Here is a 17122-nt window from a genome sequence, read left to right as displayed (position 1 = left end):
ATAGAGTAAGGCTGAGGTGCTGCCCCTGGTACATACTGATCAGCCAATGCCATTATTGATGGTTTGGATCCACTTGATTTGATTTTGGGGAAGCCCTTCACTGTTTTACCTTCAATTCCACCACTTCCTCCTACACAAGTAGGCACTGGGCACAAAGTGAAGGAGGTTCCTTTCCTGGTTCCTCTCTCTCTCTTGGCCCACCCGTATTCATGGAATGGGCTTTACCTGTGCATTAGAGAAATGGCATGGGGCAATTTAGAAGAAATACTAGGTTCTTTTTATTTCATTGAAAGTAATTCTTCTCCATTGACTTTGTGATACCAGATCCCCACTTTTTTCATGCAAAGGGTGATGATTTTAGCCAACCATTTTCCACCTTAAGTGTTTAGGAGGGAACTTGACCACCAAGAGGCACCAAATCAGCAGCTATGAATTTTGCACCAATCACTGCATGGCATTTTATTTTCTCTCTCTCTCTTTTTGGATTCCAGGAACTGATCACAACGTTATACATTGGATTTCTGGGCTTGATTTTCTCGTCCTACTTTGTTTATCTTGCCGAAAAAGATGCGATTGATAGTTCTGGAGAATGCCAGTTTGGCAGTTATGCTGATGCACTTTGGTGGGGGGTGGTAAGTAGCCTGATGAAGCAATGTCTGCCTTTAAACTGAAGTTAATTGTAAGGGACCAAAAAAGAAACATTTTGATGGCTGATTTTGTCTGATTTTATTTATGGTATCTTACTATCCCTCAAGTGTTCCCTTTTTTCATGCCATCTGGCAGAGAGGTTTTTGCTGTAGAGACCAAAAGAACATCAACCCTAATGGTCTTCAGTAAATGCATCTTTTGGTTTCAGCAGAGAATTTCTCAGCAAAAGATTCCTTAAAGGAGAAAAAAAACCCTGAGGACAACCCCACCCCAATTCAGGCACCTCCTCCCCCAAACTGTAACTGACAGTAAACAACCATAAGCATGCACTGTTCTATCAAGGCCTAAGTCAGGTCAATGGTGCATCCTCCTGTGGGGAGATTGAGATGAAGAGGACCCAAAGTGGTGCAAGATGGTGGCCGCCAACACAACTCTGCATTTTTTTAGCCTGGAAAAGCTATAGCTTCTTTCCCAATTCCCATTGGTGCACCAAGAAGGGTTATGGAGGCCTCTTGAGGGACCTAGGGTTCTTCTCAGGGTTTCCTGAGAGTGATATTCCAATTGTATCAGTATTGGTATGTGTATACCCAATCTTGCCATAACAATACCACAGCCTTTCCAGAGTTTTGGCTAATTTAAGTTTCTGAAATGAATCCTCCACCATATTTACACAGCTTTCTTTTTTAATTAGGTCACAGTTACAACCATTGGTTATGGAGACAAAGTTCCGCAGACATGGATCGGGAAAACCATCGCTTCCTGTTTCTCTGTTTTTGCCATTTCTTTCTTTGCCTTACCGGCGGTATGTACCTGAATGTTCCTGAACCATCGTCAATAAGTACCTAGTCTCCATAGACCCACTCAAGCAAATTAACATTGTTCTCTTCAGCAGTTTATGGGGGGTTTTTTTAAAAAATTTTTTTTAGCCTTTGTGATATCAGCTTTTTTACAAGATTAAGGGGCAGATGCATCAAGGGTCGAATATCGAGGGTTAATTAACCCTCGATATTCGACTGGGAATGAAAATCCTTCGACTTCGAAGGATTTTGCGCAAAGGATCGAACGATTAAATCCTTCGAAACGAACGATTCGAAGGATTTTAATCCAACGATCGAAGGATTATCCTTCGACCAAAAAAAACTAGCCAAGCCTATGGGGACCTTCCCCATAGGCTAACATTGGGTTCGGTAGCGAACTAGGGGGTCGAAGTTCTTAAAGAGACAGTACTTCGACTATCGAATGGTCGAACGATTTTTAGTTCGAATCATTCAAATCGAAGTTGTAGTCGAAGGTCGAAGTAGCCCGTTCGATGGTCGAAGTAGCCCAAAAAACACTTCGAAATTCGAAGTTTTTTAACTTCGAATCCTTCACTCGAAGTTAATGAATTGGCCCCCAAGTGTAATATTCTTTAAGCAGTTCTCCAGGTGCAAAGCTGGTCATATAGCAAAGAAAACAGAAAACTCTTGTTTATTTACTTGCACCGTCATTGTAGCCGTTGTTCTCTGCCAGAGCTCAGACATGAGAACAGCACTGCAGAGATTCAAGGCTAAAAATATATAAGGTCATGGTGTAAATGCCAGGCATATTTTTGCCGATTAGGACCGTTGTAAATACAGAAAGGGGAGTGCAGTGGAGGAAAATATATCTATATATCCATAACTACAAACACAAGAGCTACTTAATGACCGAATGCATCAATACATTGGATATTATTCCTAGAAAAGTTCTGTATAGATCAGTTTCTAATCCCCGTATTTAGGAGAGTAATTACCATTTTTCCTGTTTTCGAATATAGGGGATCCTTGGTTCAGGTTTTGCCCTAAAAGTGCAGCAGAAGCAGAGACAGAAGCACTTTAATCGCCAGATCCCGGCAGCCGCATCTCTCATTCAGGTAGAAATGACATGGTTTTTTATTAAAAAAAAAGTCCACTGTGAAGAGTCCATTTAGGAACAGAAGTGTTGGGTTTAAAGTAAAACTTTGAGCGTTTCTTCATGTTTTTTTATACGCAGCATTTTATTGCAGCTGCGAGGGGGGAGTTGCATCTGATGCAATTATGCCGCCTGCACTACAGCACTTGCGCATGAATTGGATGAAATTGCACTTTAAATGAAGTCAGGATGGTTTCATTTCTGCCACTTAGAAGATAAAGTCGGCAAGCACTCCGTGTCCACTCGTAAGTTAAAAGCGATTCAGTTTATTTCAACGTGTTAAAAACATCCTGACGCGTTTCATATACGTAGACATAGGCCTCTGACTACCTATTGTGGATATGAAATGCGTCAGGATGTTTGATGTTTTTAACACGTTGAAATAAATTGAATCGCTTTTAACTTATGAGTGGACACGGAGCGCTTGCCGACTTTATCTTCTATTTGCACCTCACCTTCAGCTACGGGTTCAGGGTGACGCACCCGAGCCACTTGTTTAATCCCGTGAGTGCCTTTCCCTTACATTACCCACATACGCCTTTGAAGCATCTGCAAAACCCGAGAGCGGGACCCGGGGTTTTTACAACCGGGTCATTGTGGAACCAGGGTGAGCGGAATATGCTATTGGACTTAGATTTTGACCTTTATTTTCAAAAAAAACATAGAGCGGCTTGGTTCCATTCATAAAGAGAGTTTATATTTAGCGGTGCAAAGATAAGGAACAAAACCGGGTCTTTTCTACTACTGATTCATTTCTGCCACTTTCCATTAAAATGGCATCTGTGCATGATTTTCTGCATCTATTGCATTTGGAACCTTGGAAATATCTCCAACTTGAAGGTGGCAGTAGCTCCTGGGAAAATGAATCTCCCCAAACTGCCTTCCACCTGTTATAATGAAAATCGCCGGTGGGAAGGCACTCGGAGCTATTCGTTTTCCTAAGACGCCCGAAGTTTCCTCTTGGAGCAACTTCCGGCGGCTTTGGAAAGCGAATCGCTCAGAGTGCCTTCCCACCGGCGATTTTGATTATAGCCGACGGAAGGCAGTTTGGGGAGATTAGTGACCCTGAAGAAGAGGAGATTTGTCTCCCGAATCTGCCTGTGTGCCCTGACCCTAAAAATGTATATTTCAGGTTGCAGAGTAGGTTCTGGGGGGATTGGGTGGGGTTTGGGGTGGATTGTGGAAGAGGTTACAGCACAATGGGGTATGACCATGGTGGATCAGCTGGGACCAGCCGTAAGAAGGCTTCAAAACCTAATTATAAGGTCACTCTCAAGTGTATATCATATGTAGAAAGAATTAGGTGCCTGTGGTTCTTGGTCTGAAATATTATTTCTAATATATTGTTACTAAATATTAGTAGTTATAACAGGCACAACACTGATAAGACAAGATTTAATGAGATACTATTGACATAAAGATCACTAATCAGATCACTAATAGTCACTGGGTATATAGCAAATATGAAGGAATAGTCTCACCAGTACAGAGACAACTCAGTGAAATGTTTCCCCTCTGAGGAAAGACAATATCCTTAGTCATTTTGTGGTCACATGGGGACTATCTAAGCTTCTCTGACTGTCAGTCTCTTATGAGTGAGCTATGCCAGAGCTGCCTTTACCTCATTCATGGGATTCCTGCTCCCCAACTTCTCTAAGGTTGTCGGTCACCTTAGGGATCAAAGCTTTATATTGGGGTCTTAAGCTATAGGCACCCAGCCCACCTTCCTCTGGTAGACCAGACCAACGAGGGCGAGTGATATACTTCCTTCCTTCATATAAACTATAAACTGAATTCCGTCAATGTTCCCCCAAAAATACATATAAGTAGGGTTTGAAGTTATAGATCTTATCATTTTTGTTGTTGTATCTCAATGGGTAGAGTCTTAAAATGATATACAATTCTAGGTAATAAGACATTTTTAATAATTACCTTATCCTAGAGACTTGCCCTTTGTTTCCAATCTTGATTCAACTCTTTACAAGGGTTTTACTATAGGAAGTAGACCCTGCAGCTGCAGGGGGGGCCAGGAGGTAATGGGGTCCCATGAGGCCCTAATTCTTATACAATTTCAATAAATATTGGTAAAACAGGTCAACCTCTAGACATTTTGGGGGCCTGAAAAATAATTTGCTGTGGGACCCAGTAATATCTAGTTAAGTCACTGGCTCTTTGTATAAATGGAGGTAACTGTGTTTTTCTCCCTTCTATTTATCAGGTGGCATCATGGGAATAACTTCCATTCTGTATTCAAACCACTCTATAGCCTGCTTTTTGGGTAATTTTATGTCCTGTGTTTCAGACAGCATGGAGGTGCTATGCAGCGGAAAATCCTGATTCGGCGACGTGGAAAATTTACATCCGGAAACAATCGCGGAATCATCACATTATGTCGCCAAGCCCGAAGCCCAAAAAATCCGCCATGGTACTGGTATAAAGAGTTTTTGTCTTGTTGGTGCTGGTTGGCATAATTGTGCATTTTTTAATTTAAATAACAATCCAATGTCCGGTATGTAGAGATGCCTTCAATGTGGCCCCACCAATGGTACAGGTGCAACAATGTGTTAAGGGAGCTGGTGTATGTATTATTTGGTATGAACTCTTCCAAGAAACCGTTGGGTACTATATAAATGTCTCTTTTTGTCTTCTAGGTTAAAAAGAAGAAAATTCGTACCGAAAGAGATGAGGGTTCCACAGACAAAATGCAAAACATTCCGAATATTACGTATGATCACGTAGCCAACGATAGGAAGAATGATGGTTACTCAGTGGAGGCATATGAGAATACAGGTAAGTAATAGGCAGATTTAATGAAGGCTTGGGTAGCCAATGACCCTGTGATCTGGATGGGTTTCCTCGTGTTACTCCAGGTTCCTCCCATACGATGAAATTGACTCTAGTATGTGAATTTGATAGGGACCTTTGATTGTAAGCTCCATGGTGCAGATGTGATAGTTATAGAAAATAATATCATAACAGTCTAGGACTTGGGACTTGACTGTTACCAGTTCCACGAAAATGGACGAATGTTTATCCAGCTGTGATTCACATGCAAATTTGTGGGCATCGCACTGTGTCAAGAAGAATAAAGATAAATTAGGAGGTGGGTTGCTGTATCCCACGAGAGCCACTTGTACTGGAAACTGGTAACAACCATCAGCTGATTGGTGGATACAAAAGATTTAAAGGGAAAAAGGATGCAGACTTTTTTTTTTTTTTTGCTTCCATCCTTTCTGATACATGAATCCCTGGGTGAATGTAGATCAGTAACTGCGAATTCTGTTGGGAAGTTGCTACTGTTGTTGTGTTAATGAATAAGGTCTTTATCTATTCTATCAATTTTTTTTAAATTGCTGCTGTGGCTTTAATGGAGGGCAGCCATAGTAGTGGGGGGAGGTATCATAGGAAACATGTTGCAGATGAAGTAGGTGATGTATTATGGTCCATAGCAAGAGAGGGCAGGTCAGCAGTTGGGTCTTGGGATATCACTAATGATACATATAGGCTGCCATTGATCAATCAATTATGTACGTTTCTAATACTTCTCCCCTAGGTGACTGTGATCTAGAATTCATGCAGTCAGTTATTTTGCCTTGCATTTTATGGGCGGATTTGTCATATTTTGGGTGCAGCTTTAATCACCCTCACTCCAGGGTTTGCTCCTCTTAGGAAAGAGCTGGTCCTGAGCCACAGGCTGAGGTGGGAGTGATGGAAAATGAGCTCTAGGATATAATTAAAGGGATCCTGTCATCGGAAAACATGTTTTTTGTCAAAATGCATCAGTTAATAGTACTGCTCCAGCAGAATTCTGCACTGAAATCCATTTCTCAAAAGAGCAAACAGTTTTCTTTATATTCAATTTTGAAATCTGACATGGGGCTAGACATATTGTCAATTTCCCAGCTGCCCCTGGTCATGTGACTTGTGCCTGCACTTTAGGAGAGAAATGCTTTCTGGCAGGCTGCTGTTTTTCCTACTCAATGTAACTGAATGTGTCTCAGTGAGACATGGGATTTTACTATTGAGTGTTGTTCTTAGATCTACCAGGCAGCTGTTATCTTGTGTTAGGGAGCTGTTATCTGGTTACCTTCCCGTTGTTCTTTTGTTTGGCTGCTGGGGGGAAAAGGGAGGCGGGTGATATCACTCCAACTTGCAGTACAGCAGTAAAGAGTGATTGAAGTTTCTAAGAGCACAAGTCACATGACTTGGGGCAGCTGGGAAATTGACAATATGTCTAGCCCCATGTCAGATTTCAAAATTGAATATAAAAAAATCTGTTTGCTCTTTTGAGAAATGGATTTCAGTGCAGAATTCTGCTGGAGCAGCACTATTAACTGATTCATTTTGAAAAAACATTTCTTTCCAATGACAGTATCCCTTTAAAGGAGAAGGAAAGGTTAAAACTAAGTAAGCCTTATCAGAAAGGTCCATCTAAATATACCAGTAAACCCCCAAAGTAATGCTGCTCTGAGTCCCCTGTCAAAAGAAACACTGCATTTCTTTCCTTCTATTGTGTACTCATGGGCTTCTGTATCAGACTTCCTGCCTTCAGCTTAAACCTCATTGCCCTGGGCAAGAGCATGCTCAGTTTGCTCCTCTTCCCCCCCCCTCCCTTCTCTACTGTAATCTGAGCCCAGAGCAGGGAGAGACTCAGGCAGGAAGTGATGTCACACCATGTTAATACTGCAGCTCCTATTCTAAACAAACAGAGAGTTTCTAGAGCTTTTTACTCAGGTATGGTAAAACATTCTACAGAATAAATATAGCATTCTAACTTGCACTATTGCAGCTAATCTATTGGCAATAAAATGCCTCCGTAGCTTTCCTTCTCCTTTAATGACTTTGCTACTCAACCCCGGATGATGCGGAATCCTACATATTCCAATGTATTATCACAGGGATAAAGCATGCTGGGAGATATATTTAAGTGATGTTAGGATTTGTAAGCAACACAATATGATAAGACTTTTTTTGACAACTCTCCAAGACCAGAGGCCTGCTTAACTCCAGATGATCCTCCAATGAGAATCCGCCATGCTCACTTTACAAATGGCTGTTTTTTTTTTATAAAGTATGGCTCGGCTTTCTGCTTGGAGAGTTCCATGAAATAGGCAAGTATAACTCCCCTATGGACAGAGAACCCATGGACATGGACTTGAGTTACATTCTACTGATTGTATCTGAGGCTAGAGACCGTTATCCTGAAACCCATCATCCAGAAAGCTCCAAATTACGGAATGTCCTTCTTCCATAGACTCCATTTTTTCCAAATAATCCAAATTTTTAAAAATTATTTCCTTTTTCTCTGTAACAATAAAACAGTATCTTGTACTTGATCCCAACTAAGATATAATTAATCCTTATTGGAAACAAAACCAGCCTATTGGGTTCATTTAATGTTTACATGATTTTCTAGTAGATTTAAGGGATGAAGACCCAAATTACGGAATCCCCAGGTCCTGAGCATTCTGGATAACAGGTCCCATACCTGTATAAGCCACTGTTGATGTTACAGTCAACACAGGAGAACATTTTAAATGACCTGGACAGCTGCTGCCTTCATGTTGAGGATAACTAGTGCAGTTGGAGGCCATTGGTCACATCTTAAGCAAATACCTTCAGAGTTTCATCTTTGATGCATACAAGCCCCCATTGTGATATCAGCATGGGCCAGCATTAAATGAATCTTGGTATTTCCTCCCTAGTTAAAACCTCATTCTCCGTCTTTCTTCACAATAAAATGTGATAGTTAAGAGCTTCCTCTCGATTGTCATTTACATACTAGAATCCCAGTTTTCTTCCGCTTTAAAATTCTCATGGTTTACGACTTCCTCCATTGTGTTTCTTTGCTAGTGTTATCATTGCACGCCTTGTCTTTGCCTTTTTTTGTTGTTGTGCTGTTTGTGTTTGTCTTAGCCTTGATGTTGGATGGGATAAAAGCCATAGAAATATCCCTATATTCCACTGTCCGTATCTTTAGGTGATCCCTTGGGGTGTCTGACTACTGTATATGGCTGAGAACATCAAGTGCATCCATGGTTGGCTGGGGGTAGAGTAGTGAGGACAGGTTGGAACGTCCTTCAGACCTACCAACATACAGTGTCAGACTGGATCCGCTTCTTAGTGGCGCAACCCCTCTTTGTCGGGGTTCACGGTAGAATAAAAATTTTGCGCGTGTGCATAAACACAATATGGCACGCCAGAGCAGCAGGGGGGCACTAGGGCAGTAGCCCCGTTGGACCCCAAACCCCCCAGTCCTACCCTGCCAACATATGATAAAGCAAAACAGTGGTGTTGAAGTAAAGTGTCAGGTACTAACGGCTCTAGGCAACAATTTAGTTGGTTGCAACATAGATCTGAGCTTTAGAACTGATTTCAAGGAGAAGGAAAGGCTAAAAGTAAGTAAGCTTTATCAGAAATCTATATAAATACACCAGTAACCCCTCAAAGTAATGCTGCTCTGAGTCCTCTGTCAAAAGAAACAGCACATTTCTTTCCTTCTATTGTGTACTCATGGGCTTCTGTATCAGACTTCCTGTTTTCAGCTTATACCTCCAGGGCTAGGGCTTGAGCATGCTCAGTTTGCTCTATGTAAGCTATGTAGGCATAAAGAGACTCAGGCAGGAAGTGATGTCACACCAAGCTAATATGGCAGCTGCTATCATAAACAAATAGAAAGCTTCTGGAGATGTTTACTCAGGTATGGTAAAGCATTCTGCAAAATAAATATAGTGTTACAGCCTGCACTATTGAGGCTAATCTATTGGCAATAAACTGCTTCGGTAGCGTTCCTTCTCCTTTAAACCCATTTTATGACTTCAGAACTCATGAGACGTTGTGATGTTGTAAAGGGAAACATTTAGCACATTTTTTGGATAAAATTGTGGCAACCGCAGCTGGGCCAACAGGTAAGGGTGCCCAAGACTGACCAAGACCCCCATACCTTACCTACTCAACGGTCTATTGCCGCTTCTAAATGCACAAGGCTGGAATTACACCTGGTAGTAATGATATGTGCCTAGAGTTATGTGCGCCCCTCCCCCGACACAGTTGCACCCTAGATACATGTCTTTGCTCCCTGGTGACAATATATTGGAAAGGGAAGTGATTGGCTTTTTGAAAACTTGGAATAGCAGATAGATGGATGGGTGGATGGAAGGAAGTAAAGATGAGTAATGATGGGCGAATTTGTCTCATTTAATTCCACCCGAAAAAGTTGTGCATTTCCCATGATATTCGCGAAATGGTGAAAAATTCGGGAAACATGACACCGGCGTCAATTTGAAACGCATTAAAATCAATGGGCGTTTTCGCAGCAATTTTGCGAATTTATTCGCTGCCGATGAAACGCGGAAATTCGCAGCGAATTCCCGCCTGCCGAATAAATTCACCTATCACTATAGATGAGATATATGGACAATAAAAGTGGAACTTACGGCTAAACGACTGGTGGGGAGTTGCTTGCTTTACTTGTTTTATTAGCCGCAGTGATGCAAAAAGAAAAATTTGAAGGTACACTAACCCTACATTTTTTTTTAATCCCATAGTAAGAAAACCCTTTGGATTCTTAGATGCCACTACTGGACCTTTTATCAGAACAAGCAGTTTTACTGATGACCTGGACATGGAAGGGGACACTCTCCTCACCCCAATAACTCACATCTCAGAGTAAGGAAACTATTCATTATGGGAGCTTAGATTAAACGGGCGGTTCACCTTTAAGTTCACGTTTAGTATGTTATAAAGTGATTCTAAGCAACTTTTTAGTTGGGCTTTATTATTTTTTTATAGTTTTTGAATTATTTGCCTGTTTCTTTTGACTCTTTCCAGCTTTAACTGACCCCATCTAAAAAACAAATGCTCTGTAAGGCTACGAATGTATTGTTATTGTTACTTTTTATTCCTCCTCTTTCTATTCAGGTCTCTCCTATTCATATTCCAGTCTCTTATTCACATCAGTGCATGGTTGCTAGGGGAATTTAGACCCTAACAGCCAGATTGCTGAAAAGGCCTCTCGGTATTCCCTGTGAAATAAAATACAAATATAGTATCTGTTAATCAGAATGCTGGGGTCTTCTGGATAAGGGATCTTTCTGTAATTTGGCTCTTCATCCCACTCAGTCAACTAGAATATCATATAAACATTAAATAAACCCAATAGGCTGGTTTTGCTTCCAATAAGGATTAATTATATCTTAGTTGGGATCAAGTACAAGATATAGGTATGGGACCGGTTATCCAGAATGCTTGGGACCTCGGGGTTTCAGGATAATGGATATTTCTGTAATTTGGATCTTCATACCTTAAGTCTACTAGAAAATCATGTAAACATTAAATAAACCCAATAGGCTGGTTCTGCTTCCAATAAGGATTAATTATATCTTAGTTGGGATCAAGTACAAGCGACTGCTTTATTATTATGGAGAAAAGGAAATTACAAATTGACTATGAGAGATGGCCCTCCCATAATTCAGAACTTTCTGGATAACGGATCCCATAGAAGTAAAACATGAAGGCGCAGAGGTCTTAGAAAGGAAACACACAATTTATGCTTTAGAAATTCTCTGTGCTTTTTCCATAGGCTCAAAGAACATCACCGCGCCGCAATAAAAGTCATTCGACGGATGCAATATTTTGTCGGAAAGAAAAAATTCCAGGTGTGTTGGGTCTTAACGGTCAACCAGTGTTTTTGTTGAGAAGGTGATTATGTGAGATCGGTTAAGGACTCTCACTTGTCAACAATGTAAATACAGATGGAGCAAACTATCACGTTGGGCTGCACCTCAGCACAGATACCATATTCAGACAACAAAAACTTGTTTCAGTTGAGTCACAAACGAAGGGATGTCCCGTCCCACCATCTCTAGACCTACCTTTAATATTCCACACCAACACCATAACCACATCAGACTACAAATATTTTTGACCAATAAACTGTTGACTATAAATATGGAGGTCATAGATGAGATGAGAAATCATATTTCGGTTGCTTGTGCCGGTCCAACATGTGGATCTATGATCTAAACAGTGAGTACAATATGATATAAGGTTCGGGCTCAGAAAATTACAACTGGAAATAGGGGTCCCAACCTTAAAGTGGAACTATTGTGAAAATGCAAATTTAATATAACCTTCCTCACACTGAAAAAAAACTATGTAAATACAATCAATAAAAAACTCGACATCGTTTCTGAAATAATCAAGTTTATCTTCACTATTCCTCTCTCAGCATCTGTTTCTCTTCATTCTGTCTTCATGCAGCAGTTGGGTGTCAGATATTCACTGACAGTTAGATCTAATATATCTTATAGGGGGGCTCCTTTCCTAGCAGATGTATTAGAGCTCACTCAAATAACTGATTCCAGTACAAACAAAATCTAACAAAATAACTGCCTTTTGCACAAATTCTGCATGTAGAGAGACGTGATGTCTGGTGATTTTAATAGAGTGAGCTCTCATACATCTTCTAGGCAAAAGGAGCCCCCCTATAAGATATATTGGATCATTCACCTGACACCCAACTCCTTTTCACGATAGTTCCCCTTTAAAAAGGTTTAGGGGTTCCAACCCTAGAAAGTTTTGTAGCAAATGTAAGACGTTAAACTGTAAAGGTGCCGTTTTGTGTCTGAGGCCACCAGTGGATTCAATAAGGGGCTGATAACTTGGAATACAAAATAACAAAGAATGCATGCAAGCATAAATAGATTTCGTAGGAAATGTACCCCTGATGGGAGTAATGGCTGTTCTAGAAATGCGATGATTCACCCCAGTGTGTTGCAATGGTGAGCTGCAAGCTCCTACGTTTAAGCTCTTGGCCCAGGAATGCAAATTTATGTTGTTGCAACAAGAAAATAAATGCATCTGTGACATCTGATTTTTACAAAGGCTAATAATGAAGACCATAACGAAGGCCATAATCTCTTTTTTTCTTCATTTTTCTTTTTGCAGCAAGCAAGAAACCCGTACGATGTGCGTGATGTTATCGAGCAGTATTCACAAGGTCACCTGAACCTGATGGTCAGAATCAAGGAACTGCAGAGAAGGTTCTGAACGAGTAATCCTAATTTGATATGCATGGGGTTTTTATTTTGTCCTTTAACATGTCAGCATTGGCACATGCAAGATACATAAATTCCACATTCTTGTGGAATTGGAATGATACTTACAGGGCCGCTCCTGCCATGGGGCAAGGTGAAAATCTTGACTCAGGCGGCAGCGAGTGGCCGGTTACAAGGGGCGGCAAAAAGGCCCCAAGTAGAATTTTTTTTGTGATGAGATTTCCAATCAGATGGAGTTTGGCTCCATTTGGTAGCACAGCCTCCAGTCATGTTTTTATCCTGGTTGGTTGATGCCATTGAGTCCATTCGCTAGTGGATCGCAAAGGATTCTGGTATAGACTCCTGCAGCAAGTCGGGTACCAGCGGGTTACCAGCAAAAAACTGCGGTATCCTGCAGGTTGTGGGTAGAAGTTCTGGGTGTGGGTATAGACGTGGGTCGGCTCCTGGGTCTTCTCAATAGCAGTTTTTACTCCTTTTTTTGATCACGCCTATTTCTGATGATGTCACTTCCGGTTTACAATGACAGCACTTCCTGATTCTTGGCGGTCAGCGGGTCCGGGTTGCGGATAAGGTACAGATGAAGCCAGAACGGATTGTACATCTGGCGCGCTGTAACATTAGTTAATTGCCAGCAAGTGCGATATCTTAAATTGTCCCGTCGCATTTATCGCAGTTACCTGCTTGCAGTTCCAGCTATGGCCAATAGAGGGCGCCAAGCGCAACTTATTTCTTTAGCTGCTGACCGGCTTTAGTGAGTGTACTTGCGGGTCGAAGCAGGTAAGAATGCGGGTTGTGAGTGCGGGTTGGGTACCGTTTCCAAAAAATGAACCCCGCAGGACTCTATTCTGGTACAGGTATAGGATCCCTTATCCGGAAACCTGATATCCAGAAAGCTCCGAATTATGGAATGGCTGTCTCCAAATTTGGCCATTTTATCCAAATAATCCAAATTTTTAAAAATGATTTCCTTTTTCTGTGTAATAATAAAACAGTACCTTGTACTTTATCCCAAATAAGATATAATGAATCCTTATTGGAAGCAAAACCAGCCTATTGGGTTTATTTAATGTTTAAATGAATTTCTAGTAGATTTAAGGCATGAAGACCCAAATTACGGAAAGATCTGTTATCCGGAAAACCCCAGGTCCCGATCATTCTGGATAACAGGTCCCATACCTGTATAGGAAATGGCCGTTAGTCACCATAGCCAACAGGTGCCTAGAAAGCTAAAGCCAGCGGCTATCACTTTGGTGAAGGACATATAATTAAGGCAACACTGTGATATTGCTGGGCGTAAGATGCATTAAAAATTGGGATTTTTTCCGTGGGCTGCACCCAATGACAGTTATTTGCAATCCTAAATTAGCAAAGAATTGCGCTTTGCTCTAAATAAAGCACTGTCTACATCCGGCATCCATAGTGGGTGGTTGGCACATTGACATGCTCTAGAATACCCATTAGGAAGCATCAGTGGCTGTATGGCCCTGTACTCAATGCCTTGTGGCCAACACTGCACTGTTATATTTGCTATTTTAGGAAAGAACTGTGCCTATGGGAGCCCCCCACGAGAAGGACCCAACGTTTCATGCAACTCAGCGTCACGCTTGAATGGCGATATTCAAGTACTGGCTAATTTTTAGCTCCTCTGCTAGTAAAGCTCATCATCAAACCAGTTAGACATGGGCAAAGTAGTCTCCTGTAAGGCAATTCTTATACTGGCACTTGATTGTCAACAGTTGTCTCACTTAATTCACCCAAAGCAAGTGACTTACCTTTCCTATCTCGGGTAATTGCACTGAGACACAGTAGCACTTTCACATGAGTGTTAGTATTTCTACATGTATCTTGAAATATAATTGAAGTATTTTCTTTTCTTTGCAGATTAGATCAGTCACTTGGAAAGCCTTCCCTCTTCCTCTCTGTATCAGGTAGTGTTTTTTTTTTATTAGTTTCTTCATTATGTGTTGGCCAGTAATATACAGTAGTGGGGTTTTCCTTTAATAATGCTGTATTTATTCATCAGAGCTGTTATTTCTTCTATTTAGATAAAGTGAAAGACAAAGGAAACAATTCAATAGGTTCCAGGTTAAACCGCGTTGAAGACAAGGTAAGCTTCTTCCGCCGGCCTAGATCCATGCGGTTTTCTGAAGAACGGTGGTGACGAGTGATGTGACAATTTCTCCAGAATTGCTTTGCCGAAAAAATTCACAAATTTCCCTAAATTCGCAAAACTTCGAAAAACTTGCAAAACTCGACGCTCGTTTTGACGCTGGTGTTAAAGTTAATGGGTGTCCGAATAGTGTTGACGTGCAGTGTTTTTGACGCGAGTTTTGAGCAAATGTTTTGGACACCGTCGAATTTTCGCAGGAGTTTCGCAAATTTATGGAAATTCTACGTCATATAATATATGGCCAAAAGTATGTAGGCACTCTACTTTGTGGCAGCAGTTTGTGGGTCGGCCATTTTCTGTATTTATAAAATAATGCCCCATGTACAATGCATGACCCATACAGAATTGGTTTACACTGATGGGAATGGAAGAACTTGATTGGCTTTCAGAGATCCCTGACCTCAACCCAACTGAATCCTTGTGGGATGAACTGGATCACCAGACCTGATCCGTATCAGTGAAGAGAAGCACAGCCCACAAACCTTGGAGGCTTAAGACTATTTTAGCAGGCAACCAACTTCATATTAATACCCTTGATTTTGGTATGAGATATTCGACTGTTGGATAGCCAGGTGTCCACATGCTTTTGCCTATCTACAGTAAGTCCTTCCCCATCAAGTGTAAGGTACTGAAGACAACTTTAAAGCTGTCCATGTATTGGTAGAGTTGTTTGGTTGAATATTCTGTGATGTTGTGTTCTTCCATTAATGTCACAAAGGATTTCTCCAGTTTCAGAACATATCGGGAAAGCAAGCTGTTACTTCTACTTTATTTTGGAGAGTAAGCTTTAGAGGCCTAGGTCTGGATTATCACCATTTTCTATCCAAGGCTTTTTAGGAGTTTATTAATGCTTTAATTAGCCTCCTCGTAGCTCTCCTGGAAGGCATTGAAGTCCAGAAGATCTAGTCATTGTTGTCCAGAAGATCTTAAACTGATTAAAGTTCTCAACATGAGATTAGAAGATGATGTTTTCGGCAATATATGTTAAAAATGGTCTGATTCTTGCACAGTATGGTGTATAATGTGTCATTGCATTATATATGATATGAAGGTGCTAAGAGTATGTTTTCCTATATTGTAGGTGACTCACATGGACCACAAGATAAATCTTATCACTGATATGCTTCACCATCTGATAACAAACCAGCAGGGATCTCAGTCCGCCCGAACTCCTCATCAGAGCAACTCTTTGAATTCTGAGAACCACCCTTCCCGCAACACCCTTCCCACCTACGAACAGCTGACCGTGCTGAGGCCAACTCCGGACAATATATCTTGATGAATGGACCGCTACTTTTTTTTGGAATCTTTAACCATAAAACTGGGATAACTACTGTACTCAAGTAGATATTCATTTCTTTAATGGACACATTTCAAATGGTTTGAAAAAAAAAAAACCCGCAAATGAACAATGTAATGTGACTGCACTTCCAATACATTAAAGAGGGTAACGAGCTATTTACATAGACATCAACTCCAACATTTTGTAGGCCCCGAGTAGAAGATTTTTTTTTTTTTGGAGGACGACAATGAGATTTCCAATCAGATAGAGCTTGGCTTCATTTGGTAGCACAGCCTTCAGTCATAAGGTTTTTATCCTGGTTGGTTGATGCCATTGAGTCCATTCGCTAGTGCAGCGCAAAGGATTCTGGTATAGGAAATGGCCGTTAGTCACCGTAGCCAATGGGTGCCTAGAAAACTAAAGCCAGTGGCTATAACTTTGGGGAAGCACAACACTGATAGAGGGGAAAATCCTTTATTGCTATGAAGCAGCGAGGAACTTATAAAGTGACGCCTTTCAAGTGTGCCGCATTGTCTCTCCGTTGTGTTGATTTTGAGTATCTAAAAAAGTCGTTTTAGTTGATTTTCAGCACCATTTCCGTCGACTGTAGATGGAGTACACAGATAGAAGAGCTGATTTAATAACATAGGGGCTACATTGCAAATGGGCAGTTCTGATTGGTTTGCCGCTGTAGTAGCGCAATGGAGCAATTCTGTTCATAGATGAGTTGTGTTCAAACTCACAAATAGACAAATAAATGGAGCAGGTTCTGTTGATGCATCTGGGGCATGTCAGGGCCAGATGCATCAATAACCCCTGAATAAATGAACTGCAATACTGTCCTGCTCAGAAAAAGTATTAGAATATATTATATAAGGGTTTTTAAGTGCATGGTTGGTGCAAAGTTTTATTTTTTTTCATTATTATTCTCCAGCGACGACCCCCCTAAATTCCTAAAGACACACAAACTAAAAAAAAAGACCACGAATAAGGTGAAGGACGTCCTACCGTCAGCTGCTTTTGCCTCGTAGACAT

At 41.1% G+C, this 17122-nt stretch overlaps 1 protein-coding gene across 2 annotated transcripts in view; it reads left to right on the top strand.

The window, feature by feature from the left end:
• Window positions 1–16610, top strand: part of kcnq1.S (potassium channel, voltage gated KQT-like subfamily Q, member 1 S homeolog) — a 52656-nt gene extending 36046 nt beyond the window's left edge. Inside the window, exons 6-16 of one of the 2 annotated variants that reach the window (XM_018260098.2) lie at window positions 492–632; window positions 1340–1450; window positions 2444–2539; window positions 4880–5002; window positions 5229–5367; window positions 10125–10245; window positions 11159–11234; window positions 12526–12620; window positions 14517–14563; window positions 14681–14742; window positions 15887–16610. In XM_018260098.2, the coding sequence (XP_018115587.1) occupies window positions 492–632; window positions 1340–1450; window positions 2444–2539; window positions 4880–5002; window positions 5229–5367; window positions 10125–10245; window positions 11159–11234; window positions 12526–12620; window positions 14517–14563; window positions 14681–14742; window positions 15887–16084 (1209 nt within the window). In that variant the 3' untranslated portion in view covers window positions 16085–16610. Of the gene's footprint in view, window positions 1–491; window positions 633–1339; window positions 1451–2443; window positions 2540–4879; window positions 5003–5228; window positions 5368–10124; window positions 10246–11158; window positions 11235–12525; window positions 12632–14516; window positions 14564–14680; window positions 14743–15886 lie in introns of those variants that run through there. The other variant, XR_001935471.2, reaches the window with a different exon arrangement.
• The last annotated feature ends 512 nt before the right edge of the window (window positions 16611–17122 follow it).

Source organism: Xenopus laevis, chromosome 4S (genome assembly GCF_017654675.1).
Source record: "Xenopus laevis strain J_2021 chromosome 4S, Xenopus_laevis_v10.1, whole genome shotgun sequence".
Classification (NCBI taxonomy): Eukaryota; Metazoa; Chordata; class Amphibia; order Anura; family Pipidae; genus Xenopus; species Xenopus laevis.
Note: the sequence above shows the minus strand (reverse complement) of the source record. Positions and strands in the feature narration are given on the sequence as shown.